Source organism: Palaemon carinicauda, chromosome 1 (genome assembly GCF_036898095.1).
Source record: "Palaemon carinicauda isolate YSFRI2023 chromosome 1, ASM3689809v2, whole genome shotgun sequence".
NCBI lineage: Eukaryota > Metazoa > Arthropoda > Malacostraca > Decapoda > Palaemonidae > Palaemon > Palaemon carinicauda.
In genome coordinates, this window is record NC_090725.1 from 261,258,342 (window position 1) to 261,280,841 (window position 22,500).

At 35.1% G+C, this 22,500-nt stretch overlaps 1 protein-coding gene across 6 annotated transcripts in view; it reads left to right on the plus strand.

The window, feature by feature from the left end:
* Positions 1-22,500, plus strand: part of LOC137655644 (uncharacterized) — a 582,773-nt gene that overhangs the window by 402,502 nt on the left and 157,771 nt on the right. For 2 of the 6 annotated variants that reach the window (XM_068389579.1, XM_068389589.1), the window contains exon 1: positions 1-777. This exon is cut by the window's left edge and continues 269 nt beyond it. The exons of the other annotated variants lie outside the window; for them this stretch is intronic. In XM_068389579.1, the coding sequence (XP_068245680.1) occupies positions 579-777 (199 nt within the window). In that variant the 5' untranslated portion in view covers positions 1-578. The remainder of the gene's footprint in view (positions 778-22,500) is intronic. 6 annotated transcript variants of the gene reach the window in all.

Genomic DNA, 22,500 nt, shown 5'->3' on the forward strand with positions numbered 1-22,500 from the left:
GAAGTAAAATTTTACAATGCTGAAAAAGACTTAGGATAATTGAGGAAAAATCGTGTTTACTACGACGCATTGAAAACACCGAAGAAAGTTTAAATTGATTCTAGTCTAATAAACTGACATGAACTTCATGGAGTGCACCTTTTACCGAATTGAAAAATAATTGAAATAAGTGTTTTGCGTTTTCGCAAGTGTTGTTGCTGTTACTCCTCCAGCTAAAGTTGTTTAGTTTAACACTTTCATTGGTGTCTTTTTATATAACAACTCTCTACTGTTAATGAAACAACTGTGAATTTATTAAAGCTTATATGGCATTTAATGATTATAAGTGATCATAATTGTCCTGGCAGTGCGCTTTGAATGGTGGTAGGGTGCCAGTGTTTGTGACGATATATGGGATGACGAACTGTCGAAATGTCAACGGTGCATAATTCTTCACAGGAGGAAGAGGTCTTAATTAAATCCAATGCATTCAGAATCGAAACTGCTTACGGCCATGGCATTCGAGTGACTTTTCTTAGAGTGCAGCTTCTCGCGCAAATCGCCCTTGTGCCTCGAGTCTTTCCGAAGGTTCTGAAAAAATGATGCCGTCAGGAGAGACGATGACGTTGGGGATGAAAGGGGCAGACAGAGGAGGAGGGACGGGTGACGACAACGATGGGAAAAGTGCTGTCTATGGAGACGAGGAATATGGAGAAGATTTGGCCCAGCTGGACATGTTGCTGAATTACGTGAATAATCTGTCCGCCTCACTGGAGTTCTTGGCTTGGGAAAATAAACGTAAGATGACTTGAACGTTAACTATGATTCTGACAGTTTTCGGGTTATTGGCATTTGGTGGGATTATTCTGGGCACTTTAGTAGTTTTATACTTCTCTATTTATGTTTGTGCGATTCTGCATCTTATGCAATTTTTGTAAACATTATATGTGTATGTGTAACCCATAGTATATGATTTGTTTTTGTGCAATATATGTACTTTATGTATGTTGTTTAATTTTATCATGTTGAATGTAAAATATTATTGTGATTCCCCATTATAGTACCTTAAATCGAAATATCATAATATAAGTGTTTTAATTTTAAAACTTTTATAAATGTAAATATATAATGGAATTTATGTCGTATTTGCCAGCTGTTTCGATAAGCGATGATGATAGTGATTTTTGAGGAGTGCCGTGTTCACAACCATCATAATCAATCACTTCGTTGAAATAAGCGAATAATCTTTGAGTTTCTTGACAGTAAAGGATTGGTGATGACGCTTGCGTGTGTCGGGAACTGCTCGAAGGCCAAGCTGTAATGTTTTAGGGCAATAGACATTTTCATACATCAAAGAATAGGAGTTATAGTTTGAGTGATGACTTTGGGATCAACTGCGAGATCCTTCTGTGTGATAAAGAATGTATCGAATACTGGTCTTAGCAAGAGATAAGACATTTTTTTCTTGTTCGTCTTGTTTCTTGAAAGTACTTCAAGTCCCCTCGAGACATAGGCTGCTTGAGCTGAATTGGGCTTCAGAACATCACTGCTTTTAAAGAACTCAAGTTCTTTGCAATATTCCCGTGAAATAAACTCCTCTGGTTTTGCTTTTATAAACAGTTTTAGCAAATTAAGATTGGTTGCTTGAAATCACTGTAATTATAAAAGCTTAATTTTAAGTGGACAAATTATAGGAAACTCAAATTATAATTAAGAAGCTCTTGCTCTCGATTAGATGATATTGTAGTCCGTGAAAGCTACATTTTATTTCCTTCGTAAGATTGCGTTTGCAAACGGGGAGTTGGGAATAGACGTCGACCTTTACCGATGGTGATAAAGATAAGGTTTTCAGTTGCTTCACACCGTGAGACGAGTTTCCGAACTTATATTCAAGGTTGAGATGTTGAAGACGTATTTTCCCACATTGTCCTTGTATGAAGGCATTAAAGTAACTTATTATTATGCTTTGCTATACGTGTGTATTATTGTTCAATTTTCTTTTCAGGTATGATACCAAATGAGTAAGATTAGTTCTTGAAATCAATGGAGGAAAAAAATGTAAATTGGAAAATTTCTCAGATCCTTCTAATTCATTTGACTTCTGTATTCTGTTCTAATCTAATATTAAGAATAGTTTCTTACGGCAATAAGTGACTTTCAGTAACAGAACTTCGCCTATTTCTCCTGTAGTAAAAAAATAAATTGTTATTCATGAAAAGTTCTGCCATTTTTTTTTTTATCAGGAATGGTTTAAAGTTTATCTAAGTAGATCAAGAAAATTATTGTAGAAAGATGCGATAATAGTAGTTTGTATGTCATTAAAAAGCTCTATTGTTAGTTGATAGAAGTCAGCTCATTATCCTTAAATGTAGATTCTAAATGACTGGTTTAGGGTACCCCAAGGTCGGTTGCTGGCGCCTCTTTTCTGTCTTCGCTTGGGGGTGTGAAGGAACATGAAACTTTTCAAGCAGTTCATCTCTCTTTACTTATAGTAAATTTAATGTACACACGTATATATATGTATATATATATATATATATATATAGTGATATATATATATATATATATATATATATAGTGATATATATTCATATATATATGTATATACAGTATATAGATATAGTGATATATACATATATATGTATATATATATATGTATATACAGTATATAGATATAGTGATATATACATATATATGTATATATATATATATATATATATGTATATATGTGTATGTATTGTATGTGTATATATAAAGCTATTGATAAATTTTATCCTCATTGGTCGTATAACGATGACTTTTATATCTTATATAGGTTAAGTGTCGAATACAAATTTATTCTTGCTCATGTTTTTATATATTACCGATATCAGGCAGGTTACGTGGCTTTGAAATTTGCATATCTAGTTGACTAGTTGAACCAGGTTTTTATAATAATCCGCCGATGCATTTGCAATGAGGTTCAATTTTTATTCTTTAATTGTACTTGAAGGTCCTTTAAATTTGATGTTTTATTTACCAGAATTTGATTGTAAGAAATTGATTCTCGTCAGTAACCAAGACTAGTTTGTATATTTTAACTGTTCATCTATAAGGCTTAGTAATTATTTAGAGAGAGAGAGAGAGAGAGAGAGAGAGAGAGAGAGAGAGAGAGAGAGAGAGAGAGAGAGAGAGAGAGAGAGAGAGAGAGAGAATTTTACCAAATTTGTGGGTTCCCTATATAATCTGGAATCTGCATTTTGGTATAATTTAGGCATTAATAATGACTACAAAATTAAATAATGACTACAAAATCAATCATACATCGTTTATTCATCTAAAATCCCATTTTGACAGCTAGTGTTTTAGATACTTGGATGATGCTGATGGGGCATAACGCTACAACTTCTAAATTGCAGACGCACACAATGTTCTTTATAGTAATCTTTTAACGTTGATGTACGATATTCTTAAATAAACATGTAATTTATTTCTCGATGTTTGTTTTTATGCTGGTATGTTTTATTATTAATTGCTAAGCTAAAACCCTAGTTGGAAAAGCAGGATGTTATAAACCCAGGGGCCCCAACAGGGAAAATAGCCCAGTGAGGAAAGGAAACAAGGAAAAATAAGATATTTTAGGAACAGTAACAACATTAAAATAAATATTTACTATATAAACTATAAATACTTTAACAAAACAAGAGGAAGAGAATTTAGATAGAATAGTGTGCCCGAGTGTACTCTCAAGCTTTATAAGCTTTTGGGGACGTTAACTTTCAATAAACTTCGAAAGAATTGATGACAAGCTTCGAAATCAAAATACAGTAGGACCACGATGAAGAACTACAAGTTGGAAAGCTCTACCCATGTCAAACCTACTGCCATCCCTACTTTCACTCCTGTATATTTGCTTTCATGTTTTTGTGCATTAATCCGTCAATGTTCCTTGTTCATATGAGGGATTAGATTTTCGCCTTCGGAAGTTTATTTATTATTGCTTTATAATGCAAACGTGAAAGAAAAAAAAAGCTGATTTTCAAGAGTAACTGCGTAAAAGATACGTGTTTGGGGTTAATTATTGCCATTTGTATACATAATCTTATGTTCATACAAGAAATCTTGATGATTATGATTGCAAAAGTCTTGAAACTGTTTAAATTTACATTTGAATGAGGAATCTTTAGTAACACTCAGCCAGTGCTCTTTGGCAGGAAGGTGGTATTTCTTGGACTTTTACATTTTGTTCAAATTTGTATGGTACAAATATATGTAGTGTATGTATGTCTGTCAGTATTATCACTTTGGTTTTCCTAAGGAATTGTATGGATAGTTTGTATTTCATTTGAACACAGTCGAAGTTTTTTATAATCAAAAGTAGATCAGTTTCCCGGCCCGTCATTGTTATTATATATATATATATATATATATATATATATATATATATATATATATATATATATATGTGTGTGTGTGTGTCTGTGTGTCTATATATATACATATATATGTGTGTATAATATATATATATATATATATATATATAATATTTCCAGTGTCTTAAACTGTGGGATCTGTTAACCTAATTGTTGGTCATTGTCCGTTAAAGCGTTGCCTCTTCTTGCAAGTAATTACTTTCTTAAGTTTGCTTTGTTGTTGCTGATTGGGGTGAGGGCTGTAAGAAATTATCATTTATATACTCTTTCTCTTTGTCATATATATATATATATATATATATATATATACATATATATGTATATATATATATATATATATTTATATATATATGTGTGTGTGTGTGTATACTGTATATTATGTGTGTGTTATGCATGCGTACTGCATGCATAAACACGGTGTTTATATATATATATATATATATATATATATATATATATATATATATATATATATATATATTATATATATATATATCTGAGAGACGCACCTTTGGCCCTTTGTGCATCTACTTTTTTATTCTTCTACTTTACCTTCGTTCTAGCTTCTTTCCTCTCCAGTCTCTGAATTTTTGCAAGTTTTGCACCTAGGTGCTGAATGGCCTCCTCCAACATCATCTCTTTCTACGCCTATTGATGCAAATGGCCTCAGTTAGATTTCGCCAGTCATCTCTCTCTTGAGCTTTTAAATCAATAATTCTCCAATCGTCCTCTCCTACTTCACGTTTCATATTCCTCAACCATGTAGGTCTGGGTTTTCCAACTCTTCTAGTGTCTTGTGGAGCCCAGTTGAACGTTTGGTGAACTAATCTCTCTTGTGGAGTGCGAAGAGCATGACCAAAGCATCTCCATCTGCCCCTCACTATGATCTCATCCACATATGGCACTCGAGTAATCTCCCTTATAGTTTCATTTCTAAGACTGTCCCAAGTACAGTACATAAATCCAATAATAATTATGAATTGCTCTTTATTAAGGTTATTGTATCGAGAATACTGGTATTCTGCTCAATACTGGACGACAAGCCTAAGCAAGGAGTTTAATGTCCATAGACTCTTATTTTCATGCTTGTGTGTGCACAAGATAGCTAATGTGCTCTATTTTGAAAATGACTTTAGAGGTTTATGAGGGATTTTGAGGATTGATTATAACAGAAAAATGGCACTCGAAGATTTCATATATTTATCTATTTCTTAGATGACTCGTGAAGGCTAATTTAACTTATGAATAATCATTAAATGAGCGAAGTTATACAGTAGTTGTTTTTGGTTCATTAATGATTAGAGCTGTTGAACCACACTTTAGAGAATCTGCTTTTGACTACCTTTGAATTATTTTTCCTTTGGCATTAGTGACCATTGATGTTCGACATCAATTCACCATTCTCTATTATTCCTCAAGTTTAAAAATAGAAATGAGTTTCGTTTGGGAAGAACCAGTGACACCCAAGTCCGAGGAGGGATTAGTATGGGGGAGGGGGGATATCATTCAATGGGTAACGTTGAGCGAGGGTACGGAAGGCCAGGTAGCGGGAGCATGGTTGGCAGTTGCTCGGATCTTGCAAGAGGCGGTTCCTTTGATGGAGACTTCTTGACGTGGTCTTGTTAGACCAGATAAGACTGCGTGCTTTCATTTGTGCTTGGAGTTGGTGTCCATGGATATTTTGGCCATTTATACATTTATGTGGTTATCTCTCTCTCTCTCTCTCTCTCTCTCTCTCTCTCTCTCTCTCTCTCTCTCTCTCTCTCTCTCTCTCTCTCTCTCGATTAAATATTCATTTGAGTTCTCGAGAAACTATTGCTTTTATACTTAAAAATCCGTTACATCTGTGTGGGTGTGTGTGTAGAGAGAGAGAGAGAGAGAGAGAGAGAGAGAGAGAGAGAGAGAGAGAGAGAGAGAATTACCACTGTTCCTCTGATCCATGACAGGATGTGATGACGTCATTGTGTCATTGCCATGTACCATCCTTGAAAATGACAATCATATGTTATACCGATTTGAAATAACGAAGCGTGCATTTCGTGATGGCCAGCCGTCCACCTTACCACCACCTACGCATCCCGCAGGGGCATGTTATGTCACGCACTCCCTCTAAACCAGCTCACCTTCGACAAATTATAGACCCTTACGTTTGAAGTCAGTCAATGGAAATTCAGAATGGATATTCGATGATGCTTAAGTAGAGCTCTCGCTACGATGAGGTCATTTCTGGATCATAATGATAAATTGCTTTATCAATCCATCCTTTCAACTATCTAGCCATAATGCAGTCGACGGGATTTTTTGCAGGTGTATTAATGTTCATTTATCGTCTGCTTGGTTAGCTCGTCCAAAAATAATCATGTTCAGTAGAAAAGCTGCTAACAAGTGCTTGCATCTTTATTTTCTAAAATCTCAGGTGGGTCTCCTCAGGTCTCTCAGATGTGCACTGCATTTAATTGGAACATTATAAAATTGGCCCTTGCTTTATCATTATGTTTCAATAGTAACAAATCCCAGAACTAGTTATATGATAGTTAATGAAAATAGGAAAGAATTTCTTCGGTTAGGAAAAAGGTGGGGGGGGGGGGGGGGGCGTTTAGTGCTATCTATCTACTTCACAGTTATTACTAAAGGGTCTTTGCCACCTCTGTGTTTAATCTTTTACCTTACCTACTTGTCCGCTCACCATTTTCTCTATAGCGCCACTGCGGAGTTTTCCTTCGTTGCACTTCTTCACTGAATGGTCTCCTTGATCACTATACCCAAGTTGTGTCAGTCAATGGGAGACATATGCATTTCCCTTCATTTTATCTCCCATAGGTTGGTTATGATTATGGTTAGATTATGCATGTCACTTTACTGGGAAGATTACACGAAATATTATTTGCGGCTGAGATTGTTATGAAAAATCTACACATGTACTCTAGAGTTACAGCAAGCTATGAGAGATTATGATCTGAATTAAGTACTTGTTTTCATTCCGTATGATAATTGAATTGATCAAAAAGTTATGTATGGAATGTTGCTATTTTTTAATTGGTAAACATTTTCTTTAATCTAGATTCATGGATATACTGCTTGTTACCAAAGTCAGACAAAACGGCATCTGTGGATTTAAACGAAAACTACATGAGGGTCTCGTGACTGGCAACGATTTGATTTTGGAAAAGATTGAGATCCGGGCCAGAATCCATTGCGGAGAATAGATATTTTGAGGGAGATGGAATTATCAGCCTTGGCGAAGTCTTGGCTCCAGAAGCTATTTATTTATTTATTTTTTTCCAACCATGCCAATTGTTGGCGTCTTTTGTAACATGTTTTTAGTCTAATCTGAGATGCCGCTCTTTCATCCATAAACTTTTCTTTATCAGGGCCTGATCAGATATAAGCTCTATTTGGCCTTCTGTATATCCATAATTGGAAATGTTAAGGGCCACTCCCTACTTTTTATATTGTAGCTCAGGTCTCATTACTAACTGCGAAAAGAAATGATCCAAGAAGAAACTAATTGTTGTCAGGTTTTATTCAACTTTTTTTTCCGACTTGTGTTGTTTTGCATAACGGTCATTGTAATTACGCTGTATTCTTGTGTGTAGAAATCGTAAGTTTATTACCTGGGAACTAAATACGGCATTAAGAATTTACTTATTTCATTTATCTAATTTTTTTAAAGAAAATATTTGTTTAGACTTAGGCTTTTATTTATTACTATAAATATGCTGGTCATGGGTTATTTTTAGAGCAGAGTATCTTCGAACTAATTATCATCATCAGTTTTCTCTTTGGTCTCAAGTTCAATAATCATATCATAACAATTTTTGCACAAACGTAATTGTTTAAACGCACGTATCACTTACCTTGTTATTCCTAAGAAAATCTGCACTGCATCATTTTGAAACAAGCAATTTTAAATGCTGTTCTAATGACCGTTTTTTCATGGTCAATTTCAAGGCCATGATGTGACGTTACTTGACTCGTCCTTTGTTTGTGGCCCTGAGGACTTGAGTTCGTTTATGGGGAGAAAGGGCCATTGTGTCCATGGTTCTTATGGGATCCATTAAGAGCTTTCTAGCCCTGTAATAGCGATGGTCACTTAGGTGTAATCATTAGTGTTCTTATAGAGCAAAGGTTTATATATGAAATATACTTACAAATTCAATTTTATTATTTATGTAAATTGATTGAAGGCAGTGGCTGTTGACATTTACAACCAGAATAATTTTTTTTTTTTTTTTTTTTTTTGCGGTTGGGTATTCAAGTGATTTTAAGGAGAGGGACATTTGTGTGGGGTATAGTGCTCCCCTTTTGTGTATGCTTGTGGGTATATGTAAATGTAGTGGGCATTTATGTTTTTTTCATGCATGAATGAACCGGTTGTTCATCTGAGAGCATTTTCAGTGTCATTTGAAGGCCCTCTTTTTGTGAGTGGGACCTGGAGAGGGTCTGAAATGTGTTGGTGGCCCTAGCATTGAAATGCCCTTGAAGTGGAAGCCTTCTCAAGTGCGGCGCGTGTATGTCTAGCGGAGAAAAGGGGCGCTGTGTAGCCTCAACGCTTGTTGATAGTACAGTACAACGCTCACGCCATAGAGGCGCGTCGTGACTCAACCCCGGAAATATCTACTCCCTCCCTTCCTTCAACTTCCCCCGTTTACTCTCCTCATTCCCGCCACCGTGCCTCTACTTCTGTCTACCCCTACCCCTCCCTTAACCATGTCTCCAACTAAAACCATTTTTAATGAACTTTTTGTTTCCCGTACTCCTCCAACCCCCTATAATTTTTCTCCCTCCCCTCCTACCCCATTAGATGTGGTCTTCATGGGCTATTGATGTGTCTGGTTAGAGCTGCAGTTTAGGATCCCCCACCTTTTCAAAGCCCCTTTTCCCTCCTCTTGAGTATTAGTAATTTGATCTAATTCAACGGTGTGAAGGTGAGGTTTTATGTGCGATTACAATCGCTTTAATGGTTTCCTATTTAAGCTGAAATACTCTCTCTCTCTCTCTCTCTCTCTCTCTCTCTCTCTCTCTCTCTCTCTCGTTGGGATCTTAGAGGGAAATTTAATGTATAATACTTGGAACCCCAGCGTAAATGTTTCACTCTACGTATATCCCATTTATTATGTCATTTTTCCCCTGTCATATTTTCACCTTGACTCACATTGTGTACCTTCATGAGAACCAGATATGTGAGCCTGCTTACTATGCCATTTATCTACATCCACAACCTGTGAGTTATCGCTTAATTGTACCTTAAAAACGGACACTTCGGAAATTTAAAGATAATTATTTTCTATTACAAATATCCACGGGGAATGGACACATTTGCTGAATCGAGAATCTTATTTGTTTATGGTCCATGTATATTACTGTACCTCAGTGTTGTTAAGGTCATATACCCCCCTAGTGAAAAAAAAAATGTGAATCATCGGTACACACCTGAACGCAGGGGTCATGAGCCCATGGGTGTACAGGCACTGCACACTTGGTGTTTTGGCCACGTTGTTAATCATTGGGGGGAGCGTCAAGGGGACCTCTTAGTTGCGGACGAGTTGCACGGTTATTGCCGTGTCCGGCACATTTGCCGAGTCAACCAGCATTTAAGGTGGAAAGGGAAAAAGTGGACGTTATGTAGGAGGTAGGTTTTGTTGTTTGATAAATCATAGGATGATGTTGAGCGTCACATGTGGCATGTTCTGCGGTTCTTGTGCAGGATTTGCAAGACAGCCGATTGCTTTCTTCTTCCCTCCTACTTTCTTTTTGTCATTCTGTACGTTTCAAGGTGCAGTTTAGTTGTGCTTTTGTTTGCTTACATTGTATCTGTTACTAATAAGTTTCTGAAAACTTTATATATAATACTTTTTATATGATACTTTATTCGTGTCATGAGTCATTATTTGCACTCAAGATAAACAGTACTGTCATGTCTGTATCAACCCCAAATGTATAGTCTACAGTACTTCACAAGATAAGAGCATTCGAGAGATGTGAGCTTGTTTGTGCAATAAATAAAACAAAATAAACGTATTTTGAAAGTATTTGAAAAACAGCTGTAGCAATTCTTGATAAAAACTTTACGTTAGCTTACAAAGTGTCCGGAAAACCAGCTGACAGGGATATGAGCTGGATGTCGAAGTTAATCATGTTGGACTTGAGAACTCGCTATTGGAATACATGTTCATATGTATGGGATTTACTGTATATATATATATATATATATATATATATATATATATATATATATATATATATATATATAAATGATGTTTGCACATTTACGCATCCATTGCTAGATATAATCTAATGACAGAAACAGAGGCGGTCGAAAAAGGGTTTTCAGTGCCCTTCCATTATTTTAAGGACTGCTCATTTCAGCGTTTATGACTCACCCAGAGAGAGGAAATTCCACTGAGGTAGGAGAGGAAAGAGCAGTCTTTTTTTTTTCGTCCTTCGTTCAGACCCCTCCCCTCCCACTTCACTTATGTCATAGCAAGGTCGTTGTTGAGAGGAGTAAGAGACAGGGATTTAGAGGGATTTCTGAATGAAATGAAGATGCGCAAGAATTGATGTTAGGAGTGGCTAGATAATGAGGGAGTTACGTGTGGAAGAAAGAGTATTATACAATGCATGGATAAAGCGTGGTGAATAAGATAAAAGTGTAGAAAAGGAATTACAATTGGTACCTATTTGAAACTGACAAGAAGTGGAAGGAATGGAAAAGTACTTTTCTTTAATGAAGGGATTATGGTGATGTATAAGGGTATTGCTTTGTTTTAAGCGTATGAGATTTTATTGTCGTCACTGCATTGTGTGGTTTCTTTGTTCGTCTTTTTTTCCCGTTAAGTGCTCAAAACATGTTTTCTTTTAGAAATTTTATATGTGTATTTTGAATTACCTGGGGATGGATGCATACTTATCCATTGCGGAGTATTTTGTAGAAAAAGTCTCATTTGAGTATAGGGTATATACAACGTTGTGTAGGTTAACGTCTGGTTAATATTACATCATTATTGATCATGATCTTTAAAACGCAACCGATAATCTGTACGACCCTAAATGCTGTAAATGACCTTCCACTGTCTTAGGTTCGAGTTCTCTTGCCTAAGGGTACACTTGGGCACACTATTCTATCTATTTTCTCTCCCTCTTGTTTTGTTCAAGTTTTTATAGATAATATAGGAAATGTTTATTTTAATGTTGTTTCTGTTATTAAAATATTTTGTTTTTCCTTGTTTTCTTTCCTCACCGGGCTAGTTTCCCTGTTTGGGCCCCTAAGTTTATAGAATCCTGCTTTTCCAACTAGGATTGTGGCTTAGCGAGTAATAATGACAATGATAATAACAAAAAATGTAGGTCAGAGACGTTGAGTGTATTCTATGGCCCTCATTCACATTGGTTTAAAATGATGTATTTCAAATTTTATTAGGAGAAAAAATTCAGAATGTTCAGATCATTTGAGTATCAAGCAAATTGCTTTAATTGTTTGTGTTGTGAAAGGTAGTTAACGATGACAAGACGAATACTGAATTGTATATTAATCTTATTTAACAATTTTTGTGGGTGCTTTCACACACACACACTAGTATCCTACCATGCTGGTTATTAGATCAAAGTATCTAGATAGTAATGCAGCATTTCTTTGCAGTGGGGAAATTTCTTTAGAAAGCTTAGTAGTAATGATGATAGCAGAGTAGCAATGGTAGCATTTCCTTGAGGGCAGGGAAGCCAATCAAGTGAAAATGAAGGGTAGCAGGGAGGGATACAGGTTGTACGGTGGGTGGAAGAGGGTTACTTCTCTGATCATGGTGTCGATGATGACATCTAATATCCTTTCTTTTTAAGGGATAGAGGGAGAGGAAGCTGTACACGGCCCCCTAAGAGGATTTTCTTTATTGGCTGTTCGCTGTTGTTAGACTTAGTGTCGTGGTTACGAAAAGAAGCTGAACCATCGTTGCATAAGATTTTCTTCTTAGTTTTGGGCCTTTTTTTTATTATTTGTTTTTGTGTGTGAATTTCGAGAAACGTAGAGAGCATGCGCCACGACATCCTCATTCGGCGTTAATTAAATGAAGACCCTGTAGCCTGTTAAATGACAGAATCCGCGTCATCTTTATCCGGGCGATGGTAATTGTATCCTCTTAATCATTATGGAATTCCGCTATGGTATTTTTAGGACTTGCTCTACGGAGGTGTGGAGATTCCTCCCTCACCTAAAGCAAAGACGAGGTAACCAGACATTATTCATTGAAGTTTTTAAACCAATTTTCGTCAATAACTGGATCCTAATTATAATGCGAGGTTCAAGTGTGGGTGGGAAAACTTGTTTCTAGCACTTCTACTACTACTACCTTCTTCTCCCCAACCTCTCTCCACAGTCATCAACCCCCAAAGTAAGAAGTCATCTGCGGTGGCTTGGTTGTGGTGGACGGCAGTCCGTCAACAACCTGTTTTGGGTTCTTATCTGGACTAGACGAATGAGACGTTTAAGGCAATGCAGGTGGTCAGGCGACTATCCTTCACTCGGATAGAAAATTCATCGGTTAATTTTCCAATTTAGTTATACCATATTATTATTTCATATAATCATGAGTGCATATAATTTTAATTAGCTGTGAAGAGAATATTGGACTGTAATTACCAATGATTTTTGTATAATGGTCACGCTTGTTTTTTGCTCAATTTTAATAACGTGCTGTAATACTTGAGAATTTTTTTACAATTTAGTTATTGAACACCTGGAATATTTTGAATAATTTAATTAATTTTTACTCCTATGTTTTGACAAGGGTCACGTGGATTTGTTGTCGTTTGAGAACTCCTTAGACCGGTTTTTATTCAACTTATTTGTCTTGATATAAATATATACCTGTGGATATTATTTAGCTCCCTTGTTTTAGGGTGTTGTAATATTTTTAATTTTTTGTTATTGTAGTTGTTGTGTTTATCTGCAAAAGTTTCATGTTACATAGGATAAAGAAAATTTTTCCATATTAGGTCCAGAAAAAAGTCAGTAAGGTAAATTTTAAACGTTTCCAGTTTTCATCAATCATTGTTGTTACGTGATTTAAATAATGTATACTATTATTCTTATTGGCGAGCAGTTTTTATTAATATATATGTCAAAATTCTTATTGGCAGAGGTTTTAATTTCCAAAACTACATAGTGAACTCTTGTAAAAAAAAAAAAGAAAAAAAATAGTCTTATTTCTATAAGTCTTCATGAAACTGAGTACAAACTAGGCTTGGTCATGCTTAAATGAATTTAAGATTATTGTGTGTGTGCTTTAATTTGATAAGGTATTAGATAAATCTTATCAGCAGTTTTAGGAATATATAATTTTGGAGGATTTATAATCTTGTAACTCTTAGGTGACAAGCGTCCTGTTACTGATTATGTGTCGTTACTTGCAAAGCCCAATACTGACTAAGCAGACCCAGGTTGTGTGTGGAGAGAGTATTTGATTTCCTTGGACCAAAAGACTAATATGCATCCCCGTGATAACCTTCCCGATAGTGTAGGGTAACAGTGGGAACTTCGCTTCGAAGTTTGTTTAATGTCTTCGTTTCTAGAAGAAAAAAAAAAATTCGGAGTTTTTGCTTTCAGTTTGCTTCTCCAACTACCATACTTTTATTTTCGTCAGTGCAAAAGTTGAATTCAAAACATGCAACTATTAACTTGTAGAAAAATAAGGCGAAATCCCATTACTTTGAAAAAATACCAACGTACATCAAGTTTTAGATAATGTTTGAAAAATATTTAATTTTGTTATCAGATAACAGTCGAATGACTAATGGTTGCACACAAAAAATAATGAGTTAATACTCACGATTTAAAGGATCTTGAGTGATTGAATGTGCCTCATGTTAGATTTAAGGTCTATCCATGTATACCTCCTGATAATAAACAGTTTACACACCCAATCAAAGTTATTTTCAGACGTTGTTATTAGAACATGTTCATATTGAGTCCTAGATTAATTCTCTGGCTTCAGCAAATAACAACTGGGTCATGACGAATTAGAATTTACGTATTGTTCGCGTGAACAATGGGATATACAAATGACTTATAACCTTGAGAATGATCTTTGATTGAACTTAATATAATTTAATAAATCTCATTATATATTTTTATAGTTGATGAATTAGTCTTATGTGTGATGTCATAAGATATGTATGCATTCATTTAAAAAAAAAGAGTTGACAAAACTCTCTCTCTCTCTCTCTCTCTCTCTCTCTCTCTCTCTCTCTGGGTAGTTTAGATTCTCTCTCTCTCTCTCTCTGGGTAGTTTAGATTCTCTCTCTCTCTCTCTCTCTCTCTCTCTCTCTCTGGGTGGTTTAGATTTTCTTTCGTATCTAGTGACTCGCCCCATCTCCTGTGTCCTCTCCCTAGAAGCTTTAAGTAAAGCAGAATATCTCCTCATCCTTGTTGCTGTCATTGTTTTTTTAATATGTCCAACCATTTTCTTTTTAAGCCTACGCATTTTACCTCTTTGAATGGGATGGCGTCCGAAGAGCCTAGTCTGTCTTGTACAATAAATTTATCGGTCAAGGTTAAGAGAAATAATTATTTTTGATAACCGCTCTGACTTTTAACATCTCATTTGATTCTAATTCGAGTGCATAGTAAGGGTGAAGTTGCTTCTTAGTTCACCATGGTGTATAGAAAGGGGAATTTCTCAATGTAATTGTAATGTCTTTGGGTTTGAATCATATCACAGAATGTTTAATGTTCGTACAATTTTCTTGAGGATACAGATTGATACGTAAATATGAGCTGCTTCATATTTTCAAATTACCTCCGTGAAATAAGCTGGAATGCCTTTGCAAAGGTGAGCCATTGGCAAGTCAGGTTGTGCATTTCCAGTGCATATATTTGGTCTGAAGTTTGTTTGAATGTCAATCACGTGTACCAGATGGTGCGGGTCACGTTTGCTTATTTGGCGGGGCTTATGTAACTGGACTCAAAAATTTTATCATTATTGTTTATTCCACCTATGTTCATGTTCGGTGACGGTTTATATATATATATATATATATATACGCACGTCATTATCAGCCGTAACTAGTCCATTGCAAGGCAAAGGCCTCAGCTGCGTCCTTCCACTACTCCTGTCTGTTTATGGAGTTTCTATGCCAGTCTACCCGGAAATTTTGTTAGCTTGTCAATCCATCGTCTTCTTTTTTAACTCCTTTTGCAATCTCTAGGGTCCCATTCTGTTAATCTTAATGCCCATCTATTATCTATAATTCTTATTATATATCCTGTCCATTTCTTCTTCTTACACGTTAGAATATCATCTACTTTAATTTGCGCTCGTATCCACGTTGCTCTTTTTCTGTTTCTTAGCGTTATTCATCATTCATTAATCTTTTCATAGCCTTTTGAGTAACTAACTTATGTTCCAAGGTTTTAGTAAGGCGCCAAGTTTCTGATGTTCAAGTTAATGCTAGTAGGACCATCTGATTATATGTTTGTATGTATATATATATATATAATTTATATATATATATATATATATATATGTATATATATATGTGTGTGTACATATATATATATATATATATATATGTACATATATATAAAAAAAAATATATATATATATATATAATATATATATGTATATATATTATTTTTTTATTGTGTATGTATGCATAATGTGCGTGAACATTACCGAAACAACATAAACATAGGTAAAATAAAAGACAATGATAATATAATTTCTGGGTCCATGTTACATGTGTATCTTTCTGTCTTGTATTGTGTTGCCTTTAGATACATACTTGGTTATTCTACCGGAATGTTGACATTTCATCATTTTCTTTTTATTACATTTTTAGTGGTTCTTAATTACTTTTATTCCATAGTGAGACAGCCTCTTTATTTTGTTTTAGATACGAGTGCTCACGAGTTGGTTCATTTAACATACATTATTATGGTTGTGTTTGGGCGTGTCCATTTCCTATTTTGTTGTGCCATTATCAAGAAGGAGTAATCATGTTTGCAGTAAGTTATAACTCTCTCTCTCTCTCTCTCTCTCTCTCTCTCTCTCTCGACCACATAGTTTCTTGGTCTAGTGGCCGTAGCCTCGTCACAAGTTATGAAGGTGCTCATTATTCCCCCGAGAGAGAGAGAGAGAGAGAGAGAGAGAGAGAGAGAGAGAGAGAGAGACTTTTACTTTGCTTAGTGGATATTCTTTTTCGAAAGTAAATAGGTGGGGACAAACGTTTCTTTATTAACGCACACATGTATATATACAAATACACACACACACACATATATATATATATATATTATATATATATATATATACAAGTATATATATACAAGTATATATATATATATATATATATAAGTATTTTGTCGGATTTTTTTGTATATAATGGCTATTTTGAAAAGATAATGAAAATGCACATTCAGGTAACATGTTCAATGCACTTCGTAAGTATTATTTTAGATTTATTGTCTAATGAAAGATAACAGGAAAAAAGAGTATCGGAGAAGAACCATTGTTAATGTTAGTCATATCACAATTTCTCCTTTCCATGCATGAAGCCCTTTTTTCTCAAAAATCCTTTTCAAATTCCATTTATGAAATATTCAGTAAAGGATGAAAAATGTAAAAGACTAGTAGAATGAATATTTAAATCAAGTTGAGTTAATAAGTATGTACACCCTTTCTTAAAAATCTTATCTAGGATTGACAAAGTCATAATGAGTGATCATCATCTCCTCCTACGCCTATTGACGCAAAAGGACCTCGGTTAGATTTCGCCAGTCGTCTCTATCTTGATCTTTTCTAAAGAAAAAGAAAAGAATGATTGATAGCAGATTTTAATCGTGGCCCGGTTTTGAGAAACTGGGTTGCGCAATGAAGGGGTTTTCCGCAAAAATCTTTACTGATGGATCCTCACTGTTTATGAATGAAGATCAATAATTTGGAACCATGAGCCTAATCATTTGAGTTTAATTCATCTAAGTCATAATTTATTAATAGCCTTTTTGGCTAGGTTTCCTGTTTGTGGCAGTTTAGTGCTTTAGGTTTGCTTGGCTAATTTGGTGGGGTCTATTGGAATTTTGTAAGAGAAAGTTTATAACTACAGAAACATATATATATATATATATATGTATATATATATATATATATATATATATATATATATATATATATAAACGCAGGGAAAAATGAAATGGATTGTTTTATTAGGACACCTATCACGGGTCCAAAATTTTGAATGTTTTGATGTTTTTAATCGTTGTACCTATTATACCCATGGTTATGACTGCTATACTGTACAGTTATAATGGGAGGTAGCTGTGCAGCCTTTGGAAAACATCGTTTATAAATTCTCTCTATATTGTCTTTAATTTTAACTAGGCTTATTATGAATTTCCGAGATTGATGACTATACATACGTAATAAGTGAAAATATAAAGAGTTAAAGGTATTAATTTTATTTTGTTGCATCTTATTTTTAAGACTTTATATCAGTATCAATACTAAATAATTTTTTTTAAGACGAAACGAACATTTTATTTGCTTTAGAGATAGCTTGTTTGCTATTCAGACTATATTACTTTTGTACTTTAAGTACATCTTTCAAGTATTCTAACATTGTAAATTCAATTACCCTGAGATGCTAAGGTTACGAAAATTCATAACAAACTTTTTACTGGTATTGATATTAAGGCAAAAATGTGAGATTAAAATGATTTTATTCTTACCTAGAATATTAATATACCCAATCAAGAAAATTTTCAAGTTCTTTAGCTAACGCAAATTTTTTTTTACTCACAAACTTGTTCTTTTTAAATGATATTTTTATCTAAAGATAAATCCGTCATCTTCGACTAAAAGTAATTTTATATCATTATTTGAAATACAAAAGCTGTCACTGATTTTGTGATTTGGACTCTCTCTCTCTCTCTCTCTCTCTCTCTCTCTCTCTCTCTCTCAGCCTTCATCTGCATGAGCTTATCCGCTAAGAGCCCCGTATTTTCCCCATATGTGGGGGATAATTGTCCGTTCTGACATCTTTGTGATACCGACCATAACCGATCCCATAAGAGCACCACACCCTCGTCATACTGTTAAATCTTGTCTAATATTGAGAGAGAGAGAGAGAGAGAGAGAGAGAGAGAGAGAGAGAGAGAGAGAGAGAGAGAGAGAGAGAGAGAGAGATTAGATAGTTTTCAAGTTTTGTAGAGGACTTGAAGCTTTTAAATCCGATAAGCTCTCTTGATAAGGCCAGTGATTTCACACTTCCATTTGTCATTAAACCGCCAGGGACGACCACGCCCACTCTGTTCTGCTTGTATTCAGCCGTCAAGGGGGTACCTCATTAAACCCCTTGCTTTTTTGTCTCAGCTTTCAAAAGCAGCTGATTTCTTTACCGAATCCTCTATGGTATATATATACAGTATATATATATATATATATATATATATATATATATATATATATATTGTGTGTATGTAATACAACTCTCTCTCTCTCTCTCTCTCTCTCTCTCTCTCTCTCTCTCTCTCTCTCTCTCTCTCTCTCTCTCTCTCTCTCTCAACCCTTTTTAGCATTTGTATACGCCTTTCATGTGGTTGACACCTTCCTTTTTCCAAATGGTCATAACACACACTGGCTTTAGGCTTAGCAGGATATGTTCATCTCCCCCCCACAGTACATGGTTGTTGTAGTGTGTGGTTCAGAACCGTTTCCTATTATTAAAGAGGTTGAAGTTGTGTATTAAGCTATGAATAGTAAGTCCTTTTATTGTTATTATTATGTAGAATTGTAATGAAGAAAATATTAGAATTAGAATGTTGCCGACCTCCTTCAGGTACATATTTGAAAAGAAATATCTGTGATTAATGTTTTATGGGGAAAGTATATCAGAATAATGTAAAGGTTAATTCAGTCTACCACAAGTACTGGTGCGCCTTGTCTTGAAAGAAGATACTGGGTTTTTGGTACCGTCAATCAAGTTTGATTTTGATCCATTGCTGCTACAGAATATCGGCGCCAGTTAAACTTTCTCTCTCTCTCTCTCTCTCTCTCTCTCTCTCTCTCTCTCTCTCTCTCTCTCTCTTGTGCGTTAGTGTGTGTGTTCAGAGTTTTTAGCAAAGGAAGAGCGTATGTGCTAATGCGTTTTTGTTTGGTGCTGGAGAGTGACATGATCCCAAGATTAGATTCCGACCCTTCACAACAACCGTTACCCTTAATAGGGACTGTTGTTAGGGCGCCGTCGGTGGGGATGGGGACGGTGGATGCAGGGGCCTGGTGGAGAGAGGCCAAGAGTAGTAGTTAAGGCGGTAAAAACTAAATGGAGTTGGTTAGGAAGGAGTTGGATGAGAGGTGAAGATTTGTTGACAGGAAAATTTCTCAAAGAAAATGTTTCTATTGTTGGAATTCACAGCTGCGTTATTACAGAGTTTGTCTGGCATGGTTAGAATTGTGAGGGGTAGTTATGGACTACCTGTGTTCTACTGGGACTTACTGTGGGTGCTGTTGCTTTCCTTCCTTCGCATATTTGATAATTGTCAAGTAAATAAATGTATCGTGGTAAGAATTCCATAGATACTTATTAAATTTATATAACTTGCTGTAAATTATTTTTATTTGGAAACATTGTAGTTTCAGAATGATGGAAAATAAGATTAATAAAATTACATCCAAATCGAGAGGTAAATGAGAGCTAAACCTTTAATGGTTCATGGTTGTTTGAAAATTTATCAGGTTTGTTTTTCCCAAGACTCGATGTTGGTCTGAAATTGGAGTGCAAATTTAGCAGCGCCGGTTAGTATTTTCAGTTTTGACGCATTAAAAAGGAAGATTATCCTATTGAGCTGAGTAAATCATAATAGTATTATAAGAAAATCAAGTATGGTAATAATTGCACAAGCTGAAAATGACTATCCTGGCTTAGATCCATCGTTCAACAATCCAATTGTGTGTTCTTTTCATTGATTGGTTTTTATTATTCTGTCACAACGACAATGGCCATAGAATGTTTCAAAGATAAGTTATCAATAATATTTCATGTTATGTAGCTTCAATTAGCGACACTGGGCTCACAATGAAATGTTATCTATGAATACATTGTAAAAGTGCTGGCCAAGGAAAGCGGATGTGATAAGATTGGACGTTAGGAAGTAAGATTGACTGACTGTACACCGTAACCATATTCAGTACGAGAACGTTCAAAATATCGGTTTAGTTCGTTGTCCTCTGTGGTTGTGTATATTTTATATTTTTTTTTTCAGTATCAACGCTATTTGTGGCATTTATGATTATTTCGACCAGTAGTGTGTAAGAAAACGAAAAATTGTGGAGCCAAGGAACTCTCTCTAGGCGTGCATATCCATGAAAATTCTATTTATTCTCGAAACTATGTCTTATGTAATTCATCTGATCCCCTGGTGTATCGGTTATTTACAAATGAAACCCCCCTTATCTGTTATCCTTTTTCAGAGCCGCCCACTTCCGTAGCGATAATCCATTTCATAAATATTCATCATCCCCCTCTGTCTACAATATGCGAAGGACTATCAAGAATAAGGGAAGAAAGAAAAAAATAAAGTTTTCAATATTGTGTTTTTTTCCGCTGTGACAGTTAGCTTGCGGGTGGAGTCTGATATACAGTGCCATTTTATATAATTTGTTTACAAGAGGAAATTGATTTTTTAAACAAAATTATTACTCCAAATACAGACCCGTAAATCTATCTAGTTGTTTTTTTTTTTAAACATATTGCATGGGGATTTGTGACTCTCTCTCTCTCTCTCTCTCTCTCTCTCTCTCTCTCTCTCTCTCTCTCTCTCTCTCTCTCTCTTAAGGGCATGGATTGCCTTTTTCAACGGCCGTTGACGCTTACTTTGCGGCGTTGTCACCAGTTCTCATGGCTCTCCTCCTTAGCCGGAGTGAAGAGAACGTGTCTTTGTTTTATTAGTCGGTCGTATGAACTTGAGAACTGAAGCAATTCGTTGTTGGGAAAGGCAAATATTGTTTCGTATATTTAGTTCATTGCGGACACTTCTGCATGTTGTTATCTTTGGAGTCTGTTGGCGTTTATGCTGTTCTAATTTTGGTATGTTTTCTTTTTTATATCCTGGTCTTGGTCTCAGGGGGAGAGAAGTAAATGCTGATACAAAGAAATTAAAGATGAAAGTGCGTGCCGATATTTTAAATATAATATTTTTACTATTATTATCATTATTATTAATCTTGGTCTACTTCTCTTGGGTAATGATGACACGTGACTTTGTGCACTTCATTGTTTATAGGCATAACCCGATTTGTGTGTCTCCTCAATGCCATATTAGGTAAACCCCAGAGCCATGTCTGCGCAGAATTACTTCGTGCTCTATTGGGGTGGTCTCTCTATCCTCTGGAGTCTCTCACGGTATTTTTTCATCAAGTGGGGAAAAAAGGAAAAAGAAGACTGCGTTAGGCCTTTAAAATAGTTTACATTTATTTGTACTTTTATGGCATGATCGTCGAGCTATTCCGTTGTAAATTTTGGAATCTCTCTCTCTCTCTCTCTCTCTCTCTCTCTCTCTCTCTCTCTCTCTCTCTCTCTCTCTATATATATATATATATATATATATATACATATATATATATATATATATATATATATATACTGTATATATATATATATATATATATATATATATATATATATATATATATATATATATATATCACGTCAAGGTAGCTCTCATCTCTCTCCTTGTGCGAAAATTACCTAATGGCATAATAGCATGTGAAATCTCTTATAAAGTTTAATTGAGCACCAACACCACTTCCCAGAAACGCCTCCACCAACTTCTCATGGATGGTCAACTTCCATAAGGCAAACTGGATTAGAATAAAGCGTTTATTATCCCTGACACCGAATTTTTTTCTATTGTTACAGCAAAGGTGTACGGAGCACTGTGCATATACTGTCCTTGATATAAACATCGTCCTTGCAAGAAAACTTACGATACCGACGATTATTTTTAAATAAGTGTTGTCTTGACTTTTTTATTTTCTCAATAAATGTTGTAAATTGAAAAATAGTTGGATAATATGTTGAGGATTTCAAAAAAGAAAAAAAAAAGAAAAAAAAAATGAAAATA